The sequence below is a fragment of the Phymastichus coffea genome, unplaced genomic scaffold, assembly GCF_024137745.1.
Source record: "Phymastichus coffea isolate CEN01 unplaced genomic scaffold, Cenicafe_Pcof_1.1 PCOF00004, whole genome shotgun sequence".
NCBI lineage: Eukaryota > Metazoa > Arthropoda > Insecta > Hymenoptera > Eulophidae > Phymastichus > Phymastichus coffea.
Window position 1 is genome coordinate 3,506,318 of NW_026706815.1, and position 18,571 is coordinate 3,524,888.

At 32.8% G+C, this 18,571-nt stretch overlaps 1 protein-coding gene across 3 annotated transcripts in view; it reads right to left on the reverse strand.

Moving 5' to 3' along the window:
- LOC131666716 (alpha-1,3-mannosyl-glycoprotein 2-beta-N-acetylglucosaminyltransferase) overlaps window positions 1-18,571 on the reverse strand; it is a 651,543-nt gene that overhangs the window by 319,389 nt on the left and 313,583 nt on the right. For all 3 annotated transcript variants that reach the window (XM_058939594.1, XM_058939578.1, XM_058939586.1), the window contains exon 6: window positions 8,621-8,756. In XM_058939594.1, the coding sequence (XP_058795577.1) occupies window positions 8,621-8,756 (136 nt within the window). The remainder of the gene's footprint in view (window positions 1-8,620; window positions 8,757-18,571) is intronic.

Consider the following 18,571-nt stretch of genomic DNA (forward strand, 5'->3'; position numbering starts at 1 on the left):
ACTGTCTGTTTGAGGAACTTGTGCAAGTTTTCTAATCTTTGAATTTGCAATACGTGCCATACCACTGCATTTTGAGAAAATCATCCACTACTACTGTAGTCGTGAAATATTCGGAAAGGTTTGCGGCTTCTTCTTCTGTATCAACAAGTTTTTTTGAACCAACCGGACGAACAGGCGTCTATGCTCTATAGTAACGTGAGTTCCTCGATCCTTGGCCTGGCCACTTGCATCTTGGAATGCGAGAATTTCAGCGTCTTATAAACGGGATATTCCACGGCTTAACGGCACCAGTGTTGACCAATTCGTACCTCCAAGCCCCACGAGGACTTCTCAATACATCAAGGACTATTTTCCTCAATACATTTTTCCTAGGAGTGTTTCATTCAGGTGCGTTATTGAGGTACGTGTTAAATCGATTGTAAGGCTTCCAAACCTTCCAAAAGATTTTTAAGACCCCTAGAAGGTTGCTTCACTCGACCCAAATGATAAATATGAATAAAAATTATTAAACTCTACCTTAGTGCACAGTGTGCCTAACGCGCGTATTAAGTTTATTATAGCCCACTGTCATTATTGAAATATTGTAACACATATTATATATGTTATCAATGTATGTTTTTCCCGTAGAATACAGTGGTGATATTTATTTTATCGTAGGTTCAACCTAAAAGGCTCTAGAGTCAAAAAACTGTATTTTTTATTGGTTTTTATTTTTTTTTTTTTGAGGTCGTTCCATCACTTTTAAAAATCTGGAAAAATTCACGGACATTTCTGAGCTACAAATACACAATATATATTTTTTTCAGAAATGAGTGTTTTTTTGTTTTTAAAATATTGAATTTAAAAAATTTCGAACACCTGTAAAGATTTGAATTGCGTGCCAAACATTTTTTGTATCATATCACTTGGTAGGGTTTAAAAAACTCTACAATTTAAAAAAGAAATTTTTTCTAGCTCAAAAATTGACCAAGATATCGTCGGAAAATTGAAAATGACGCTTTACGGTCTAGAGGGCCGAAAAATGAGATTTAAAATCTAAAAATCGGTTCCGAAGGATAATTTTCGAGGAGGAACATGACGGCATAATGAGTGTTTTTTATGCCGTCGGGGCAGTTTTGACCATTTTATACGGCTAGACCCTTTCGTTACACATTTCAGCGCATGTTTACACGTTTCGCTATAGGTATTCCAATACCAGATCAAACAGCTATCACTGTAGCAGACGCTTTTATTAAACGTTTGGTCTGTGTATTCGGAGTACTGAACGGCTTGCTTACTGACTATGGACAAAATTTTTTGTCAAAATAAAAAAAAAGAGTTGTAAAAAGGTTTCGCATTAAAAAACTTCGCACAAACGCGTTTCATTCCGAATCTAATAGAGTAAAAGAGAGACAGCACTCTTCGTTAAATAAGTATTTAAAAGTTTTTACAAATAAATTTGAAGATTGGGATTAATTTATTGAAATGGCAATGTTTGATTGTAATACTAGCAGCTACGGGGCTAAGCATTATACTCCGTATGAACTTATGTTCGCAACCAGAAGATCTATTGCCTACATATACGGATTATATGTCACAATTAATTAACCGTTTGAATGCTTGCATCAAATTGTTCGTGAAAAAATTATGCTTGCTAAAATTAAGTCACAATATTATTATGATAGAAAAATCAATCCCAGAGAAATCAAGGCGAATGATTATATTTGGCTTTGAAGCGGCCCCGAACCAAAAAAATTTGACGATCAATACTCAGGTCCGTACCTGGTATTAGAAGTATGACCGAACGAAAATGTGCGAATTGAGACCGGCAAGAACCACAGCAAAATTGTACATAGCAACCACTTATGCATATCACACATAAGGCCAATGGAATAATTGTTTTGTAAAAATATAATAGACGGTCACGCTAATTACATGTTCTGACTAAGATCTATTAAGGAATAATTTAAATTTGCTGTTTACAGATGATGAGTCTTCTAAATTGCCTACTGATCTTGGGAGTTGTTACCAAGACGACGGTCAACATTGCTTATGATTGCGCACAGAAGTTCTTAAATAGTACATCTTTTTCTTTAGTAGATATAGCCGACTGTGAATTCCCATCAGCAATTACAACTACCGCGGGTAGAAGTAACATTATTGCAACTCAATGAGTTCACGTCGGTTCGAGTGCGTTATTGTAAAGTAGAAATAGAGAGAGATGCAAAGAGATGCGGTTATAATAATCATAATATGGATGTAGGATTAAGAAGAATAAAATTTTTACGCGAAACATCGAGGGATGAATGCGAAAGAATGCACGTACACAGATCAATATCTATAGGAGATCCCCTCTTCTCATCCTTAATAGTGAATAGTTCAGTAGTGCACGCCACAACCTTCGCAGGATCAGCCGGTAGCACGGGTGGATGTAGTAACGCGGGTTATTATAATGACCCGTATGGCGAATTTCAAGACGTTTTTGTAACTGGTTACATTAAAATTTCATTACAGGAACATTGGGAAACGGTATCATTAGACAATAATAAAATCACGTTATCAACAAGTATGGTTTGCAAATTTAGTCACGATAAATACGTTGATAACATTTTAGGTTACGCTTTTTGGGATTCAATCCCCATGCACGAGTGTCAGGATAACAAGTTCACAGATCTTTACACCGGATACATAGAAAAAGTAATGAAACACGGTAGCGTAAAGCGAACATTATACGTATTAGACATACAACGAGTATCCTTCGCATTTAAGGATCTAGGAGCATTACCTAAATGCGGGTTTGTTTTAACTAGAACGGAACATTCGAGAATTTTTATCCTTGAAGATGAAAATAAACGTACCTTTCCGGCAAGGAAACATAAAAATATTATGAATATTCATTTATTTGCATACTTTAATGCAAAAATACTGTTGTTTTGAGAAACATATAAGAAAAAGTCTCCAAAAATTATATTATGAAGTTTTATATCAACAGTGTGAGTTAGAAAAGAAAGTCATAATGAATGCACTAAATATCGCAACAGTTAGTCCGAATTTATTATCCTATTATTTGATGAACAGACCAAGCTATATGAGTCTACTAGCAGGCGAAGTCATTCATATAATTAAGAGCTTACCTGTAGAAGTGTGCACAAGAAACTTTTCGTCGTACTATCAAGAACTGCGTGTAGAACAAGATGGCGGATCTATGTTTATGACATCGCGCATGTATATATTAAAATTTTCCGGTACAGAGATTACTTGCAACGAGACAGTACCAGTAATGTTTAAAGAAGGAAGTGGGTGGTTTAAAATGTTACCGAGACCGACCTATTTTGGCGATGGACCAGGTATTTTAAAACCACAAACAAAACAAACTTGGAAATCTTTAGCACCCATCGATATAACAAACAGCGGAATTTATAGTTTGTCGGATATTGGAAAGTTAAAAAGTTATATCATGTTTCCAAATAAACAGGCCGCAATTTTTGATAAGGTAGCAAAGAGTGTATCATTGAACGGACATCCCGGAACAGAATTATCGTTCTATCATATGCTCGATGAAAAAGTGCTTGAAAAATTAGCTGAATCTGCATAGTTAAAATTATGGGAAAGATTTATGAGTTTTAGCTCAGTAAGCGCAGGCATTATTTCCGTAATTATGCTTTTTTGCGTGATAAAGTTTATATTCGATACAATTATTCATGAGTACGCGCTCTACCCGCTTTTTGAATGGTCTATTAAAATAATAGGTGCAGTGGGAAATTTACTGACTAATTTACTTGTCCATCTAGCTCGGACTCCTACGGAAGAACGGGGAACGAGATAAGAATCAAAACAATATGGAGCAGGGATCAGTGGCCAACAGGAACAACTCAATTCCCCTCCAAATTATCCAACTTCTTCGAGCTCCCCGGACACACCATCACTAAAAATGAAAGTTATTAAGTGTACCTTTAAACCGAACACGCAACATATAGTAAACCGCTTTGTGGATACTAAACTCTATCCCGTATTACAAGACCCTTGCATTCCATTAATTCCATCGCAGAAAAAACGCGCTTGCACAGATACGGAAGAGTAAAGATTAATGTGAAATTAAATTTTTTTGCAATAATGTAACAAGCGTATACATGTCGACAAATAATTATATTCAGTTCATTGCTTGATCATATTTCATTATAAATAATATAGAAAAAATTGAATTTTTGAAGGATTTATTTTGCATAAAGATGAAATTAATAAGTATATCTCAAACGAGTAACAAATCAACTTATAAATTTGGAAAAAGAGCAATAAGCTTATTAAAATTATATAAGGCTATAGGGCTTAGTTTTAGCTCAGTTACAATTAGACAAAGTAACAGATACTATGGAAGAGAGAGAACAGTTAGCAACAATGTGTTTTGTAGAATACCTGAGCAAAGACCTAAAGCGATATATTTGTCAATACGAATTTTATAGTTCATTACATCAGGCGATTATGCACGCTGAACAGATTAGCAATAATCTAAGAAAATTAGAAAAGTTGGTAAACATAACATATTGAACAATTAATCCATTAAGATAAATTTTCAGCCCTTTGCTTCTTTTTCTTTAAAATATTTTTGTTCCATGTAATAAAAAGGCTATAAATATGTAATGTGTGTGTCGTGTTATATCAATATTTATCGATCCTTTTAATCGTTACACAAAGAAAAGAAATTTACACGTCATTCATTATAAACAAAATGTGTTAGATCCATTATGTAAAATTTGTAGAACAGTATTGCTTACTTACGAAAATTGTAATAAGTGTGAAAAATGTTTCGGAGCAATACATGATCTAAGTTAAGCCGTGATTAACGACGGTGTAGTTGATCTTAGTGGTCCTATAGTCTTACAATAATGGTATAAGTTATTAAATAATAATTGTAATTTGTATCGTATTACAGTTTTCATTACAATCAAAATACCGTTCAAGATGAAAAAAACTGTAATTTGCTTGTTTTCTTATCGGATTTACGGCAGTCAGAGGATGAGAAGAAACCTCCGTTGTACATCTGATCGAAGACAATCCAGATATTGCCTTTCATAAAATTGAACGTATAGCTTTTACTCGGAAAAATTGGAGTTTACTAACAATCGTTGACCTGCAGCACATATTTACTTGGAACAAAGTGCTTTCAAATGAAATGACTAGTCTAAATAATATTGTATTACAAAATAACATTTCTTATGTAGAAGCAAGTTCGATAATCTAGCATGTTAAAGAACAAATGAAAGATATTCAACGCGTAGACGATTTCCTGAATCGTCTTGTTAACATGTTGCATGTTAACAAAATTAAGGAGAGAGGAAAAGCTTTATCATTTCAAAATAGTTACGCATTAAGTAACAGTAAAAAGTTATAGAAAGAGTAATTAACATGCGTATAATCGATCTATCTTATATAATAGATGAAAACCCGAAAACTTATTTCTATGACAATGGTTTAGAAAAACAAATTAAATCAGTAAACTTAAAAACCGACTACCTGCAATTACTAGAACAGAATTCGAACGTAACAGACAAAAACTTTGCTGCTAATTTTCACAAAGCAATTTTACTTATTAAAGAAATACAGCATGAAGAGAAAGAAATCATGTTTTTAATAGTGGAAATGTTTAGATATAATAAATACTTATTGGCTATGCAGACGGTACAAGCAGTAGTGTATGAAATTGAAAAGACATCATTTCTAAAGTCCATAGTTAAACCAAGTAGTATTAATACAGCAAATATCGCCGACATAGCACAACTACATTTTATGATGTATGAAAAGGTGTCAATAGCCGAAATAGTGCTATCCTTCATAGATGCGGAACAGTTTATTGTATAGAAAAATATATCTTTCCCCGTACTCCAACAATCTAAGACAAATAAGTCAATCACTGCATATATTGAACCACAGAATGATTACATTGTAGTGTCAGAAAGTAATAGCTCGCATTTCTTTATGAGCAGAATGGCGTTTGAATCATGTAATATAGTAAAGTATTATAAAATATTTAGCTTTGAGTTAATAGAAAATATTAAAACATCTTACAAGTTTAATATCCTAATAAAACCAAAAATCAAAACATTATACGAAAATTATTTTTTAATCAAAACTGCTATCAGATATCTCTAGTTATTTTCCACGCGAGAATATGATTCATTAAAAATTAAATGCACAAACAAATTAGTATCAATTCTAAAACTTTCTTCTGGCGTAATTGAACTCCTAAGATCATGCAACTTATGGGCCGACGGAAAAATTTATAGAGGCGCGGCAGGTAATCAAGTAATAAAAAATCTAGTTATTCCACCGATTCGACTAATTCTTTTAAAAGCTGATCAATTGTTAGCGAGTACGGCTAAGGACGACATAAAGCTAATCAGTAATTCGGCAACAAAGGTGGAAATAAAAATAATTGACATATCACTTAGGAACTTTATGTGTATCGGTGTTGCAAGTATATGTTTAATCACGAGCTCTCTAATTGTATTGGTAGTATATCGTTATTTCAGCAAAAGGCAAAAAAGAAAAGAGCACTGCGGTAAGTGAAGCATTCATACTAATGTCAAGATTAGATACCGGATTTTGATACAATTTTTCAAGGCTACCGTTTTATGAAATACCTCAAACGCCCGCTAAGAGAGTCCATGTTTACGAAAATATGTTACCACATCATTTAGAAACAGCCAATAAAGTAGAAGTGGCAGTAAATTCAACAGGACAATTATGTGTTGAAAACTTTGAGCCGACAATTAGCGCAAAATAAGCACTAATCATAGTTAAATAAGCATGTTTGTCGTTACAAAAGTATATAAATATATCTTAAAGGAGTCGACTGATTAGTAACATTCTTTGTCATAGTATTGACGATTAGCACTTGATGTAAGCTTGATAATTAACTTGAAATTATTAAATTTTTTTTTAATTAACGTGGGGAAATTTTTAATGCTGCAGACTATAGCACAGGGAACGTCGCTTGCAGTACTAGGCCAGGTGTGTGTAAAAGTTTTCCTTGTGTGATTAGAGTAGGTAGTTGATTGTAAAATGTTAATTATCTAGGGATATAAAAACAAAAAAATGGAGTAGGGAATTAGAAAATATAAGTGCGACAAGAAAAAGAGAAAAAAAAATTCGTTAGTCTAGACGAAACAGTAAAGCAAGTGATTTGAAATAGTTTAGTGAAAGAAGGTATTGCTACGGTTTCATCTTTAACAAAGAAGGGGTTGTGTAACTACATGCAAGCGTGGGAATATCGGTGAAGAGCTGATCCAGTGTAGATCAACATTGTGTGGAGAGGAGATTTTCTACCCTTCGAGAAGTAGAGATTATTGAAGAACGTGATGAGTAATATATGCTAGGTTTTTTTCTAACGATTGTGCAAATTGTAATAAAAAAATAAATAAATAAATATGTATGCGTATTAGTCTTAATCTTGAGTTGGTATATGTGTAGTAAATTACTGTATGTGAATTATAAGTGTGTATCAGGTAATTATTAAAGGTATGTTAGTAGGTTACTTTTATATTATTGTATCGGAGGACGTTTCAAATAAAATTTATGACAAATTGTATGACGAGTAATAGTGTGTGCAACTTGCGAGCACCCTGCGTCGTTATTTAAATACACTTGAAAATTGGTAATTAAGTATATCCTTTATCATATTACATATTAATTGTATTAATTTCTTGTTCGTGGTATTTCAAATATTTGAAATCTCTAATTTTAGATAATTTTGAGGAATAGTTTAAAGAAATATACTTAGCGAACGTTGGCTTATCAAGCTTAATATTGACTTACGATACTCATGAAGTGGGCACTGTTCTTTGCCTATACAAAATGTAAAATCTATTAATAAAGAAATGAATTTAAAAATTATTTCAAAAGAAGCTACGGGTAAAATACAACCATTGGATGCATTTAGTTTTTAGGTAGCCTGATAAAAAAATAAATCTTCATTTGAGAAATTATATTATTTAACTTCAATGTTTTTGTATGGTATAAATGGCTATATGGACGTATATCTTGAAAAATTTAATAATCCAGGAAATTTGAAGTTCAAATTACAATTTAATATTCATTTATCTAACATAGGTTGATCGAAATAGATCAATAATAAACTAGTAAATCATTTGTTGATAGAGAAGTAATAGTTTTTAATATATTTTTAAGGAATTAACTTGGTGACACGGCCTTACATTTTAAAAATACTTTAATGATGATATGAAAATGCGGCTACATTTTTTTTATTAACATATACACAATCTATGGTTAAAAAGTTATGTATTTCAAATTCCATTGATAATGTAAGCCATTCACAAAATATTCAATTTGAAGAAAAAATATTTTCCAAGAAAAAGTATCAGTTTTGAAATTTACAGGTAATCAAAGGTCATAAGTGATATCGAGTGTTGACAAAGCTGTTTTTTATCGTAACTTAGTAACTTTATTACAGAATAAAAATTCTGAAGAACATTAAATCATCTCTAATGAACAATACTAGCAATATCTGACTAAAAATTTCATTCATAAATAAAATGAATAATATTGACAGAAAAGGTTGAAAATTATTATCAATAATAATAAAGTAATAATAAATAATAAACTTATATTTTTAAACCATGTTTACCTTCAACGACAACAACTGCTTGAAATCCTTGTTTAAACGTTTCATTCAATGCCCATCCATAATGTCGAGCTATTTTGAAATATCCTTTAAATTTTTTTTCCTTTATTGGAACTTCAATATCAGTCTGATCTGGTAACTGAAATAAAAATAATAAATATAATATTCATATATATATATATATGTGTGTGCGTGTGTGTATGTTATAACGGGTTTTATAATTCCTTCACCGTTACAATCGAGAGAAATATTTGGTTGACTGCTCGACAAAAATTATCAGTTGAACACCATAAGGCAAGTGCAATGTCACGTGTGTGACCAAGCCTCATAACTCGCACTTATAATATATTCGCCTTGTGGCCCGCGTAGAGCGTCGTGGATTGGCATAGCTGAAAGCGCGAAATATATATACACGAGCGTAGTTGAACCGCTGGGAAATAGGAAAAGATTCAGACAATTGAGAAAGACGCAACAAATGCAAATAACATCGGATTTATACAAAAGAAAATATTCAGAGGGTACAAGGCATCATACATAAATAGCGCAGCAAAAACAGAGAAGGTGGATAAACAGAGAGAGAGAGAGCCTAATCACGAGATGGTACTTTCATTCTCGTCGGGTATGCCCTTTATAAATATCGATGCCCTAGTATCTACACCAAATCTCCTCGCTGGCTTTCTTGACAGGTTTCTTGGCTAAGTCCGTACAAGGCACTGCCGTACAATAAAAAAAAAGGCTAAAGTTATCCGCGCGAGGAGAGACACGTGTTGTCGGCCTCAGGTCCATCAGCTAATTGCCGCTCATGGTGTCCCTTCTTTCCCTTAGTCTTACAAGTCGCGCGCGTCCTGATCTATCGAAACGCTCTCTATGCGACGTATGTTAGGGCATTTCGATCTCTCTCTTTTTCTCTAACGCGACTCTCACCTTTCAGCTGCGTCGGCTGCTGCTATATATATTAAGTATAATATAGTATAATATAGTATAATATAGTATAATATATATATATATATATATTGTAACGGGGGGGATATCTTGCAAAAATGGGAAATTTATTTATAAGCAAACTCCCACGATGCAGAGCAAATCGCCGCTCCGTTAATCACGTATGTAAGTACGTGTATTCGCTTTAACGTCAGATGATTTCTCTTTGTTGTCTTCTATCAAACGGAATTGAACTCACCTTAAGTCACATGTATCGTGACACTCGATGAGTTTGAAGTGTGAGCGACTTTACTCCTTCTCCGCTTAATCCCCTAGGCGTAATAGGATTAACACCTAAGCCTATTTCAATTTCTTAAACTATTAGGAAAATCATATGACGAAATCGGCGAATAAGTTAACAAAGTTTATTCATAAAAAATCTATACAGTCTTTGTCGGGCCGAAAGACTGACGCACGCGAATAGGATTTACAATTAAATAATTTTCCGGTGAGAAAGAGAGAGAGAGAAGATTCGAATATTGGCGCGATCTAACGCTCGGCGCGAATACAAAATTATCAACGCTAACGCGGCTGAGCAAAATAATAAATATATTTTGACACGCGATAATAAAGGGAGGTGCACCTACCCTGCGGTGCAATTACGGTGATCAGCCGTAATTGTTGATGTCAGCAAAATATCAACTGCCTCCGGTCCCAGGTTATCAACTGTGCTGCCTCGTACCACCTATCAGCTGCAAATCTGCTGCTACCAAAACGCTGCAATCTGTAGGTCTCGTTGTTGCACTCACGCGCGTAATTATTATGGACCAGTAATTATTAGTCGGCGAGAAAAAAACAGTGCAAATAACTTCGGCGATATCTACTTGTCACAACAGCTGAGACGTAACTGCTAATTTGAAAGATCGCGCGCCCCCTCTCTCTCTCAATACTTAGAACTAACGCGCGAAATTCAGAATCGCGAACGGTGCGATTAATTGAATCGACTACCGTTGCAATATATATATATATATATATTAATACATAAGGGGGGGAGACATAACGAATGAAATTTAAATTCGTTATAGTGTATATATGTATACATATGTATAATTTTCGTGATTGCATTGAAAGAGAAAAGAAAAACTCGGTGAACGATCCACCGAGCCACATATGCTCACTATGATAAGAAAAGTACCCTAAGTGTATGTTGTCGATTTGGATGATATTGCAATATGCTATATTACACTGAAAAATAAGACATATATATTTTTTATACGGGCTCATATGCAATCTTAGGGGGTGAAATTCATTCCAAAATTTAACCACCAAAAACGGTTTTCTTCAAATATTTCAGAAATAAATAAAGATAGCTCAGTAAAACCAACGCTAAAAGTTAAAGAATAAAAAAAGATTAAAAAAAGCATTCATTTCAATTGTAAGAGTAGCCACCTTTACTTTTAAAAAAGAAAATTAAGTTTTTTTATTAATAGTATTTTTATTCAGGTATACAAAATAAGCAGTTTAGATTATCGCAAGGATACTTACAACATATTTTGAAAGTTTTTGATATACTGAATCCAAATCCAACCTTAGAATTTCTCTACGACATCAGGTTTCTGAGATATCATAATCTAAAAATGAAAAAAAGCACTTTTTTTTGTCATGTTTGAGTATATATTATATCGTAAATTAATTTTTTTTTCTTAAAAACGAAATGTTATTTGAATGTATCACTGTGATAATTTTAAATACTTTTTTAATTTTTCAAAAATCTGTATTTTCTTCAGATGTTAATTAAAATTTAATAATTTTTTGTTTTCGTCACAGTATAATAACAAATAAGATTTTTTCAAAAAGCGGATAACGTAACCTGTTATGTTTTTTAGTTGTCTTAATTATTCCACGAAAGAATACTACCATAAACTAAACTTTTCAAGATTTCCGAACCTAAAATTGTGTAAAACACTCTCTTTTGGTTATTTAAAAGTTATACTTTATAAACACCAACATAAGTATCAATACACGCTGTTACCTACGAGAGCTAAACTTACGACACGTCAACATAACCTACTACCGTTCACTACAACCTACAAACGTTAAACCGAGACCAGTCAAGTTAGGTACGCTGTAACCTACAAACGTTAAATTCAAGATAGATAAGCCTAGATGCGTTGTATTCAACAAGAGCTAATCCTTCAACAGGTAACCTAAGCGTGCTATAACTTATGAAATCTTAACTCAAACAATGTTTGAGTTAAGAGTTTAATGTTTTCTACAAGCGACTTGATCGTAGAAATTTAATTTTATATAATTTAATGGATCAACAATCCATTCCACTTATGCTCCCGCAAAACTGATACATTCTCTTCTTTGTTTTATGACTTTTAGTCGTCATATATCGTAAGATATCATAAGTGCTTAAAATTTTGTAGACAACAGCCTTCTTATATTCAGATCTAACCTTCACTCTTTCATTTAAGATACATGAAATCTGAAGTTTTACTTTTATTTTAACTTGAGATGAACTTCTGCACTTTCTACCAACAGTCTTTCACAGGACACTTCATGGTTTCATCATCAACTGTCATTTATTACCTAAACCTAAAGAAAAAGAGATGCTGATTGGTCGCACATCACTGAAGAGTTTGATTGGTATCTAATCTTCGACTTTGAAAGAGCTATAAAACAAGTACAACTCTCTTTTAGTTAATAATCAAGCTCTTCAAGAGAAGCTGAAGTATTTCTTTAACATACACTGGTGGTAATCAGAGTGCTTGCATGGATGCAGTTCCATGCAGTGGTTATAAAATATATACATGACGCTTCGTCACCAGGAAGAATTGAGTACCCTTCATGTAGGAGATTAAAGTGTTAATAACACATCTGCGCCTGAAACCGATCACTTTGGTGCCTTTCTGGGTAATGACGAGCACTTTTATCCTCAGACGAATGTCAAAAGTAGGGATCCAAATCTGGATGTCAGTGCTAAAGAGTATTACGAAGATACAATGAACCCTTAGCTGACATACTTCTGACGTTCAGTTTAACTACCATACTAGGATATTTTTGACCCTAGTCACATATTCATCTATTTTAAATAAATTAATTTGTTTTTTGCAAGAAAAAAATTGTGTTTAATTTTTAAATCTTATTGTATAAGATACGGTTTACAAAAATTTTTCAACTTAACATATTAAATAAAAAAATTATATTATAAATGGGGATCACGGCCCTACGGCTCTAATGCCTGAATCTACCGCTTTTGTGCCACGTTCAAAGATCCTTATTAATTATTTTCTGTCTCATGAAATTTTATTAATTCGGTTTAAAATTGCATAAATTCATTACAAAGAAGTTTGGCTTCAGATATATGTAGCATAGCAGCGAAAGATTTATGGTGAAGCACTCTACCAGTAAGCGTGCACACGACTTTTCGTTGACTGCTGATCTATTAGCCATCAAATCAGCATATCTTTCTCCGTTGAATAAACATTTACTTGGCAAAACAGTTTACTATAAATACCAATTTACTCGAACACTGTCATTGCGACTGAAAAACAGGGGTAGAAATCAATATTAACTCTTTTAAGGCCTCGCATTGATGGACTTTGATTGTTTTCGATTGATAACTTCTTCTATCATATTTTTAGAATAATGAAATCGTGTTTGGATCGTATACTACGCAGCTTAGTTCTAATAAAGATTTTCTCTGTATTTAGGAATGGTCGTAATGTGAACGATGGTGTGACGCGGACACTTTTCCTTTTATAAGAATTTTTATGTATCCCTAAGCTTTGAGATTTTATTTATAAGACTAACTAATTTAAAAGGCAATTAAATAATAAGTTGAGAGCCTCTTTCGAAAAAAAATATAAAATAGGAAACGAGATGAGAACCGTATATTCGAAAACTTTCCAGTATCTGAGTTAAAAAGAGAAGCCAGAGGTCACTAGGAAATCCTATATGAAAAAAACTTGAGCCGATATGCCTACACATATGGTCGCTCCTGGTACAAGTCGTAAAATTGCGAACCGCATCCTGTCGCTACATATTTCCTTCACAAACTCGCTTTATAAGGCTTATTTTTTTTTTCTATATACGCTAGAATTTTTCCCAATATTGATATTTTCTTAAATTAACTAGAATTATTCGACTTCTATTAAGCTGCTTCAACATAAGTAACTTCAATAAACTATTTGTTTTTGGATACTTAAAATCATTAATACTCACACTATTCTTGTCAAAAATCACTGTAGACTTACTAAGCATGTAAGCAACCATGAATTTTTTACACACTTTAAAGATCATATCCAACAAATCGGATAAGAAACGAGATGAAAACCGTATATTAGAAAACTTTCACTAATAAACCCTATATGAAAAAAACTTGGATCCTCTCACGTGCAAACCGTCGAATTGCGAGCCGTACCCTGCTGCTACATTTTTCCTTCGAAAACCCACTTTCTAAACCTCCTAATTTTTAATATTGTAATAAAAGAAGGAATGAATATTACAATTCTTCAAATATTTTTATGACATGTTATAGACCGAGACTATGTCATTTGATTACATCTCATCGAGTTTCTTATTCTAAGTATAGATAAGTTAGAAAAATAGGAAAACACAAGCGTAATTTTTAAGTTTTGTTGTAGTTTGAATAAAATCTGAACAATCCGTGAGTCGAAATCGATAACGTATTGACTAAACGTTTTGAACTTTGTAAAAATAAAATACAATCTCTCAAGAATCATTTCCTTGGCCAACATCATAGAGTAACTTATAACCAAGAGATAATTGCTAAAAATCAGTCATTTAGTAGAAAAAATTTTTCCTATACAGGGTGTCCCATTTTAAAGGAACCACCCCGAAATTTTCTACGGTTGGCGTTCTATAAAAAAATTGTTCAGACAAAAGTTGTTTGGAACAATGTGGAACACGTTCCCTAGAAATCGAATTTGATTTTTTTTTTATCGAAATTTTTTTCAAGGTCATTTGAGGGTCAAAGTCATTTTTTGAATAGGAACCTATAATTTTGATCCCGGATTCGGAAAGAGCGAGAAATTCTACATTCAGATAAGGTATTATGTGTGGGATGCGGTTAACCCCCCCCCTCCCGCGTAAGGTCACGTAGGGATCAAATTTATCACTTTTTTCATCTATGCTCAGGAATGATCGGGCAAGGGTAAGATTAATTGTAATAACCCAATAACTTGCTGGTAATATCTTGCCCCCCCCCCAACCCAATAACTAGATGATCACATCTTGCTGCAGCACGATATCGGCCTTGACCGTCAAAATTACCCAGGGAGGCTTCGGTACTCAAACTACATGAGAATCCGAATCATTAAACGAAGAGATAGATGTCGACCACAAATACGCCCCGAGAGATAACAGAATGTCAACAATTAAAAATTTTACACGGCGTCTAAGCTAAAAAATGGAAAATAAGCTTTCGTTTGTTAAATGAAATGAAATTGTACGTAATCTTCAATAAATCTTGAATAAAGCCTTGAAAAATGGATAAAAAATGGAAAATAAGCTTCCGTTATTATTAACAAGTTTGCCTAACTTGGCTGGCTACGAAGTCGGCTACTCAAAACACCTTATTTTTTTATTTCGGATTTGGGAAAAAAGGTTAAACTGGTCACTCCCACATTCTCTTAATCCATTAAGGCCCTTGCCAAACCTGGGCAAAATAGCGCCAATCTAACTATGCCAATCATAGGTAAATCGAAAAAAAATACCCGTGTTTTTTCTTTTGCCATTTACAATTATTTATCAAAAGTTATTTAAACAAATTATCGAAAGGTAATCATTTGAAGTCTGACAAATAAACGTTACATACGTTTCTTTCATATTTTTTCCGGTAGAATCAATTTTTGAGAATAATTTTGTAGGAAAACAAATTTTTTTTTTCTCTTTTCTGGTGTGATTCCGGACAAGTCTACAGAGTTTCAACTAAATCGGAAAATAACACTTCTTTAATATTATTTATGAAAGAGGTGACTCGTGAACAGTCTTTCTCAGGATTGTTCACGTGGAAATTTCTTAGAGTCTAGCGACTTAAAAGAGCCAAATTTCCCAGATTATTCGAGAAACGAAATTGTTGACATTCTGTTATCTCTCGAGGCATGTCAAGGCCGATATCGTGCTGCAGCAAGATATTACCGTCAAAATTACCCAGGGAGGCTTCGGTACTCAAACTACATGAGAATCCGAATCATTAAACGAAGAGAGAGATGTCGACCACGAATACGCAGAAATCGTCGTCGCATTATGAGACAAAACAACGACGATTGTTGTTTTCTTCTGTGTCTATGATCTTGAAGGACACTAACGTAGAGCTAGCAACTCAGGCCATACTAAATGCTGATAAAATAGATAAGATGTTAAAAAAGCTTGTCCTAATCGATGAACTAATTGAGGTTTTACAAAAAAAAACAAGAGCTTTCAATTTTTCCAACTCGTTATGTACATACAATTTCTCAGGGAAAAATATTTCAAGAACTTAACGTAGAAAACTTCGAAGACTTAGACGAAGCTAACAAAGCTGATTTAATTTTTGAGGATAACAGTAGCAATACTGAATCCAATAAAGAAGATTATTTGAAGCTTGATCATATGAGTGAGGAAGAGAAGGATTATACTGTTAACTTAGTAAACGAAGTTAAAGACGTGTTTTATCTTCCTGGTGACGAACTACCTAGTACTAATTTAGTTACACGCGAGATCAGAACAAAAACAGATAAACCAGTCAATTGTAGGCAATATTAATTCTCTCATGTTATGAAAGACAAGTTGAAATATCATATTGATAAGCTTTTAAAAGCGGGAATTATAAGAGAATCCAACTCATCTTATAATACTCCAATATGGATAGTGCCTAAAGCTAATGATGAGAATGGAAGAATGGTGCTTGATATGAGGGAGTTTAATGAAGAAACAATCGACGATTCTTATCCTATTCCGAATATTAATGACATTTTTTACTAACAAAGGAAGGCAGGGAGGTGTCCGTCACCGATTTTCTTTAAACTTTGCATACGATTAGAGTATCAAAAAATATTAGACACGTATTTTTTTTAGCGGCCCATACAATAATTTAGGTGGTAAAAACAGGGTTGCCAATTATAATTATCTACATACGCTTGAAGTGCATAAGTTGGCGAGACGCTAAATTCAAATTATCATATCTCGTTGAAAGAAAATGATATCTGAACGATTCGAAATTCATTTTGAAGGGAAAGACTCATACTTTAAGATATATTAATTAGTTTGACCAAAAAAAATTATCTTATGATCTCATATAACCTCAAATATGTGTAAAAGTCGTGTTTTTTGCACTTGAAAAGATTTACAGTGTTTCTTTTGTAATGTTTTCCGTTCTTTCAAATGGGAAACTCAGTTTTTTGGGTCCAATTCCAAAAACTGGCCCAAATCTGGCTCAACTTGAAAATTTCAAATGGAAACTACTTTTGCTTATGGCAGATTCGAATTATGGGGGAAATTACACGTTCAAACGTGATATCAAATTTTACCGAAAAAATTTGTATTTTGAGTCCCAAAGTCGCACCAAAAATAAAAACCTGTGGTTTTTGGGACTTTTTGAATTTCACAAACTTCACTTCTTTTTGTTTCTTAATTTTTTTCTGTTGTTTATTATAAATATTATGCAAATTTTTTAAAAAAATGATTTTTACGCAGTTTTTCTGGCTCAAAAAATAATTTTGTTTTAGTTAAAAATTTTTTTGAAAAAACTATTATCAACCAGTTAACAGTTTATTATGATTTCTGTTATTATTATTATTATTATATTGTTATTATTAGGAGATGTATTATTATGAATTGTTATTGATTTTCTTATGTTCCTCATCGTATTGTATACCTATAATCCATGTATTACATTGATGTGCATATAAATATAAAATCTTATCACCAAATAAATAATTTTGTATTTTGACAGCATTAATTATATATATAACAATAATAGTAATAAAAATATTGCAGACACTTTGTTGTTATTCTTTTATTGACCACTGCAAATGCGGAAACCGCGATTGATTAATCATATCGATACTAATATGCGGAAGCAGTGCCGCAATAGTTAACCACTGGATATTTTTGACAATGTTGTTCGGTTTTTGTTATCTTTATAATATTATTTTATTTTGCTCATAAGGAAAAATATAAAAACACGTTTTATGAAAGGTCGAGTTTAGTTTAAAATTGTACTTGTATCACATAACACCTGTATATATTCAATAAGTGCCAATGCATTTAGATATACAATTCATATAAAAGATTGTTCATAAAATTGTTAAGACTACTTGAAAATAATTAGTTTTACTATGATCGAAAATTCTGTGCTCAGAATTTGATTGCGTGACTTTTCAATCAAACTTTTCACTATTCGTACATATTGGATACTATATATATTTAAAAAATGCCTGTTGATGCAAAAGTTGTAACAACCTTACTTTCAATGATATTTGATCGGAGCAATAATGGCAAGCCAAAGTTTTTAATCAGTGACGAAGAAATGCAATTGCACAACATACTGGAGAAAATAATAAGACAGCATGCAGAAAATTCTGATGTTGATGTTCAAGAAGAAACGACATTGTATTTTTGCGATGAAAATGAAATTTATCCAGAAGCTATTGAGTACATGGAAAACGAAGAATCTGAGGATTTTCTAGAAGAATTAAATAATCCATGTGAGCAAGACAAAATTCACTTTAAATATAAAGAAGAAGCAGTAAAGTTTTGGTTGAGTGGAAAAGGTAAGCCTTATTCATTTAATACTGTAAAGCACAAATACAAACAAGTAACTAGCGAGCGACAATTACGACGATGGAAACAGCAAGTTGAAGCAGGAGGCAGTAGATATGATAAATTATTCAAGATATCAGAATATGTTTTTAATAATTTTAATGAAGCTATGATATCGAAGATGACTGTACATGATATTGATTTGAAAAGATGGGCTTTACAAAAAAAGCTGAAATAGCTATGCCTTTGTTCAAAGCATCG